The sequence below is a fragment of the Vanessa cardui genome, chromosome 8, assembly GCF_905220365.1.
Source record: "Vanessa cardui chromosome 8, ilVanCard2.1, whole genome shotgun sequence".
NCBI lineage: Eukaryota > Metazoa > Arthropoda > Insecta > Lepidoptera > Nymphalidae > Vanessa > Vanessa cardui.
The window spans coordinates 9,902,294-9,908,908 of record NC_061130.1 but is presented as its reverse complement, the minus strand read 5'-3'; the positions used below and the strand labels follow the sequence as shown (position 1 = coordinate 9,908,908).

General features: G+C 29.5%; 2 protein-coding genes across 6 annotated transcripts in view; one reads left to right on the top strand and one right to left on the bottom strand.

Annotated features, from left to right (window-relative positions):
• Positions 1 to 5,174, bottom strand: LOC124532005 (WW domain-containing oxidoreductase). Of its 2 annotated transcripts, none has more exons than XM_047106620.1 (8): positions 5,100 to 5,174; positions 4,738 to 4,880; positions 4,376 to 4,613; positions 3,936 to 4,204; positions 3,456 to 3,635; positions 2,082 to 2,196; positions 1,347 to 1,487; positions 1 to 560 (listed from the first exon to the last, which is right to left on the bottom strand). In XM_047106620.1, the coding sequence occupies exons 2-8, from the start codon at positions 4,824 to 4,826 to the stop codon at positions 327 to 329; spliced, it is 1,266 nt and encodes a 421-aa protein (XP_046962576.1). In that variant the 5' UTR covers positions 4,827 to 4,880; positions 5,100 to 5,174; the 3' UTR covers positions 1 to 326. The 2 variants fall into 2 exon arrangements, with proteins under 2 accessions (XP_046962576.1, XP_046962577.1); XM_047106621.1 differs by having other exon boundaries at positions 5,112 to 5,130.
• Positions 5,175 to 5,512: 338 nt separating this feature from the next.
• LOC124531643 overlaps positions 5,513 to 6,615 on the top strand; it is a 70,797-nt gene continuing 69,694 nt past the window's right edge. For 3 of the 4 annotated variants that reach the window (XR_006966597.1, XR_006966598.1, XM_047106113.1), the window contains exon 1: positions 5,514 to 5,888. Coding sequence is in view for 2 of the 4 variants with exons in the window: in XM_047106113.1 (XP_046962069.1) it covers positions 5,823 to 5,888 (66 nt within the window). In the remaining 2 variants the exon portion in view is untranslated. Of the gene's footprint in view, positions 5,889 to 6,615 lie in introns of all 4 variants that reach the window. The other variant, XM_047106111.1, reaches the window with a different exon arrangement.

Here is a 6,615-nt window from a genome sequence, read left to right as displayed (position 1 = left end):
AACTGAATACATTTTATTTATTATAATCTATATACATATTGGAAAAAATATAGTTTCGATCCATTGCAATTTTTAATTGATTTTTTAATACAAAATTATACATGTATGTACATATACCCCGATTAAAATGTAACTGATTAAAATATTGAGTATATATACTAATCAAAGTATTAACAAAATCACCTCAGTTATGAATAATAAATCGATTACATATAATTCTGATCATACTTATTTCCCAAACCTTTAAATTATTCAACAACCAAACACCAAACCTGTTGAATCAAAATATTTCCATATATTTATATCGAGCTATATAATTTTATCATTTATGTCTCATTCTCTTTTCGATTACAATATTTCTCAATGTATTTTTCTATATTGTCTCGACCCATTCTCTCTTCTATCATGCCAAGCGATATAGAGAAAATCTCATTCGCTATATCTTTGTCCCGAGCTAAGGCTGATTCTTCACAATAAAAGCAGTTATTAAAGTAAAGTCCTGTGACGCCCTCCAGTTCGGATGCCGTTGCGACGTATACAGACGTTGCAGCTGCTTGTTGCTGAAAACAAAAAAATAATAATGAAATAAAAGAAAAAAAAATTCAACAAAATACAAATAATAATTAACAATTTTAAAATAAAATAGCAATATCTTCAAAGATATTTTGAATCGTCATTGTCTTTTTAAACTGATATAAATAATAATATTAATAAGTTCGACGATTTGGAGGCCGATAAGGGATAAGGAAGGAATAGTAAATACAGAAGGAGGTGCGTGCATACTGGGCAAAAACCTCAACAACCATATTCAGATTGACTTCAGCCAATCAGAAAGATTCCAAACTTAAGTGAACAGAGAAGACCCCTACAACAACAGCAGCCTGTAAATTCCCACTGCTGGGCTAATGGCCTCCTCTCCCTATGAGGAGAAGGTTTGGAACATATTCCACCACGCTGTTCCAATGCGGGTTGGTGGAATACACATGTGGCAGAATTTCTATGAAATTTGTCACATGCAGGTTTCCTCACGATATTTTCCTTCACCGCTGAGCACAAGATGAATTATAAAGACAAATTAAGCACATGAATCAGCGGTGCTTGCCTGGGTTTGAATTCGCAATCATCGGTTAAGATGCACGCGTTCTAACCACTGGGCCATCTCGATTATATTCAAGCATGACTTACAACAACTGCCAATTCGACAATAAATTATAGAATAATTTGTGCCTCTTTAAAAGAATTATTTTTACTGTAATACAAAAACTCAGAATGCAGTTTTTCATGATATATAAATTAGGTAATATTGTTTTATGTGTACACATTGATTACATAATATGGATACTTTCTAGAGACTTAGTAAAAGGTCGCACCAGCATAAATAACATTTGATAAAACCACCAACTTTTAGGCAGATTTGTATAAACCATGTTTCCGGGATGCAAGGAATTTACAGCAATACCCTTATGTTTCCATTCTTCACTTAATATCTGGAACATAAAGTTAGTTACATAAAGTAAAAAAATAATTCTGTTAAGCAAAATACCTTTATGATACATTATTTAACTTATCAGTTATGACAATCTTTTATAACCTAGTCGCTCATAAAACTACTAGGAATATAAACGTAAATCAAATCAAAATAAACTTTATTCAAGTAGGCTTCTACAAGCACTTTTGAATCGTCATTTTACAATTAAGTGAAGCTACCACCGGTTCGGAAAGTAGACTCTACCGAGAAGAACCAGTAAGAAACTCAGTAGTTAAATAATAAATGTTAAAGCAATATTATGTAAGTACTTAATCATCCATTTGAAACCCACCGTTTAGACTTAAGACCTGGAATTTAAAGTTTGTATCATCAGCCTTATTTATTGAAGATAATCAGGTTTTCGTTCATTTGTAAAAAAAAAAATGAAAAAAGACACGCCCAACCAGTCAGTAGCATTGTCAATTTTAGTTATTTATTTTATTAAACTACACTACTGCATAACTGACATCAAACAACTCCCACCCTAACAGCTATTCCAAATGACCTGATAATATTATACATTTAATAAAAATTACAAGATATGTTTACTTGCCTTTGCAGTAATAACATTATATAATTTAGAATTATTATAAGCTATTAATGTACTGTATTGTTCCTTCGGATGTGCAAGATTTTGTTTCACAAATACATTTTTTAAACTCGCCATTCTGAAATAAAGATTAAGATGTGATATTCAATATTTTAAAAGAGATATTATTTGTTAAATGTTATTAGTTTAGCCTCTTTAAGGTCCAATAATATAATTGATACAATTAATATTTCTATAGTACAACCTATCCAAATGGATCAATCAGTTTTGTAACAAATTATTACATTATAATCACTAATGATTGTCTTATTCACCCGATTAATGCTTTGTCTAGGCACTAAAAAAACGAGGCAGATCCCAGTTGATAATAAAGTGTTATTGAGATTTTCTATAAAAAAAAATTTTTTGCTACAGTCTGGAAGCCTGAAACTCTCAGAAATATATACAGAAAAGTTTGAAATGTGTAGATTCCTATGCCTTGAAAAGCATTTAGCCATTGTCCTCAATTCTTTCTAATTTGAATGATGAGAATGATAGATGGAGAGTGCACCTATGTTTGCACACACTTTTCTACTATAATAAACACTACACTACATAGTTGAGCGCTCTCCCTAAAGATTGGCCACCATTTACATATTTAATTTAATTGAAACTAAGATATAACAAAGTATATCATTACTGTAGTATAGGGAAGGTGCAATATTTTTGATTATTGAAAACGGATCTATATTTCGTATGACGTCATTCCTGTCTGACATTGGCCCATTAATCATACTTGTCCTCACTGGCTTTCATACTTATACATTTTTTCTTGACTTTTGAGATACTTTTTTGTAAAATTTAAAACAGACTACTCGATACTCCGAAAAAAGCTGTATTGTCGTATGTTTGTGCCAATGTGTTCATCTACTTCAACAAAGTTTTCAAATAAATCATCAAGAGTGGACCTTCTAACACAAAACTAGGATAAAAGTTGTTTCAAGCTGAAAAGAGGAATCTGGAGTCTGCTTTGAGAAACCCAACTTCCAATTTTATTTCAAATACGCAATTAATTTTCGTTTCAATATTACCTTTTTTTACAACTATAACTTCAAATAAATAGCCATAACAGGTGTGACGTCATTGACCGCTAATTAGTCTTTTGAAATATGTTCCGTTTCAAGTTACTTTAATTCGTAATTATTGTTAAAAAACAATGTTATATCAAATTTAAAGCTTGCTGGACCCTTCTTTTATAATTTTTTAACATTATATTTGCATGTTCCCTATTATCTTCTTTGAATTTTTAAATTGAATTTAATAGTCAAAAGTAGTATAAAATAATTATTAATAATATAAACATCAAATAATTACAAATTAATAATAATTAATTATTACCTATGTGATTCTGAAGACACAAACACTACTCTGGACCCTTTCTTCAGTAATGGTTCTAACAGTAACGCTAAATATGTGTGTGACAGATGATTTACTTGAAATGTTCTATCCAATTTATCCTCTGTTTCTTCATATAAGAGTCCAAACACACCAGCGTTCAATATTAACATATCAAGGTGACTGAAAAATTAAAATTATGATTATAAAACAAAGTACAATTCACTAAGCACATGTGGAAAAAAAAATTAAATAGTATTTTTAGTTTTTAATGGAATTTATATACCATATGGTTATTTTACAATAATTTAGAAATAAAAATCTTAATAAAGAAATAATAGAATTGGATACAGGAAATTTTTCATAAAAATTGTTCCATATTTTCTGTATCCTGTAAAGGGTATTGTAATAAACACCAATAAAGCTTGCACATATGCACCTTTTCTTATTCATTGTTATTTCATGAAAAGTAAAAAAACTCACTCTGAAAAAACTGTTCTTACAGCCATTGCACATTTTCTTACACTATTCAACGAGGCCAAGTCCAAGTATATTGCTTTAAGGTTGTCTTCTGATACTTTAGTGTCTTTGACAATCTGTTCAATTGCTTGTTGTGTGGCTTCCATATTGCGATTAGCTAATAGGATATTACAGCCATGCCTTGCCAAGGATTTTGCAGTTTCAAAACCAATGCCAGCATTGCATCCTGTTATAAGTGCATATTTGCCAGAAAGATCCACACCATGAAGAACCTGTAAAACATGGTTTAATAATAAATATACTGAAATTATTCAAAAATACAATGCAAATATTTAAAATAAAAATTACTTTTGGTAAATACTCCTTTGCAAAGTAATTACTTTTAATACCTAAAGCTTCTATGAAATTAAGATATTTATCATTTAATTCAGTCAAATAATCACCTGAAAAGCTGTGGACGAGCCATCAAACCTTTGACGGAAATCATTTACATGTTTTTTCTCCTCCTTTGCAAACGCTAATCTTGGATCAACATATGTTTTGTTTCCAGTTTCTTGTTGTATGTACAAAGGCTTACCGTTTTCGTCCATAGTTTTTGTCCAACCAAAAGGTAAATCTTTCGGAATAACTTTCTTATGTCCTGTGCGGGGATGGGTCCACTGTATTTTATTATTACATGTACTGAAAAAAGAACTTCATTTAATAAAAGGGACCAAAATATTTTATATATTAAGCCCTAATGACGATGTTAATTATTAATCATTGGTTTAGAAAATTAACTTTTAAATCACTACAAATTGCTCACTTAACAAAATAAACATTTCCATCTTCGGTTGATTTTTCTTCCCATCCTGGAGGTAGTTCGTCTTCACTGTCAGAGTCTAAATTGTGCATTTTGTCTTATATTTACTATAGATATAAATTAACGAAATAAATGTTTTCAATATTCTGAAACAGTAGGTATTCTATTTACTATCCAAATGCAATAATATGTCAAATAAATTAACCGGCATTTATATTCATTGTCAGTTGTCACTGACCTTTACAGAAGTCAAATCAATTGTTTTAAAAAAATTACATGCACAATCACTACAACATCATCAAAAATAATGTAATAAAGTGAGGAAAATTATTTTTACTCGTCTTAAAAATTAAAACAAATTTTACCAAATATCTTACTAATCTGACAATTCTGATATTTATTGTTTTATTAGGCAGCCATAGATACATAGATAATACATATTATATACTGAACAGTGAACAATGAACAATGAACATAGATACAAGTCTTTTGCAGCCATTCAAATGCAAAAATGTAATTATTGCCATAACCAAAAATATTAAATGCGTTCGGATACTCTGAATATATTAATCCTCACAAATAGATTTTATAATATATTTTAATGATAAAGCTCTTTGTATTTACATACTCACATTGAATTTAATATATCACATGGTGAATAGTCAGAATAAGTTTTCGTGTCAATAACTTACACATTAGTCAAGTGTAATTTAAGTCCAAGTATCCAATTTACCATTTGTGTGTCAAGGTAAATTGTCAAGTGTTGGATAAATTTCTGTAAAAGTTATTACCTACAATATAATAAATTCGTAGCAAATCATCTTTTTAACCGATTCCGCTCAAAATAGTGTATTTATAGATGAAGACATGCTAATAAAAAAAAATAACAATTATATTTTAGTAAATTCTTGTGTCTAAACAATGCTAGTTCGGACGCTCCCAACGGTTAATGAAAAATGGATTTACAAAAGAACCTTTTGTATTTTCTGTGTTTAAAAGTTTTCGAAATGGTTTGGACATTAAAATGATTTTTGTGAGTGTTTTTTGTGATTGGATGTTTTCATATTGGTGGTTCGTATATCGTCGTGATGGGTGATAAAATAAATAGAGAATATTTCGCTCCTGGCTCAGCAGCCTTCAATTACAATAATGTGGTAAGTGATAGTTTCAAGTTAAACATTGTCAAGGAAAATATACCATTTAACAATAAGTATGCTCAATAATATCAAAATGCAGTCTGAAAAGTTACACCACATGCAGATACATTAATTCATTATTATTATATTATACTAACGTATTGTATTTTATTTAACTGTACCCACATTTTATAATTATATATTGTTATACATAAATTATTGTAATTCATGTTTTTATAAAAGTAGTATAATATTTACAAGTATTTAATAAATTTTTGTCCCTGATTTTTTAACCAAAATCTCAAATCTAGTTTTGAGTTGATGGGTATATTAACAACAAAATGCCTTGTGAATATTACTTGACCTCCAAATTCTATTAGATTTATAAATAACAATTTATGTACCTAAGATCAGATTAGTTACTTTTAGATTTAATTTTAGATCAGATTAATGATTAGTTTCCCTTATAACAGTTATTTTGGGTTGATGAAGTGTTTTTTAGACCAATGCAAAGAAGATGATGATGATGATCTGCTAGACCCAACACTACAGGAATGAGCACTGATAATGCTTCTGTTGGATTGATGATACTAGATTTGTAAGTGCTTCTCTATAACTGATTGCACTTATATGTGCAACTAACTGTGCACACAACCTTGTACATGTTTGAATTTAACAAGAAATAAAATAAATATTGTAGCCTAAGTTACTCCTTATTATATAAGTTATCTGCCAGTGAAAAACC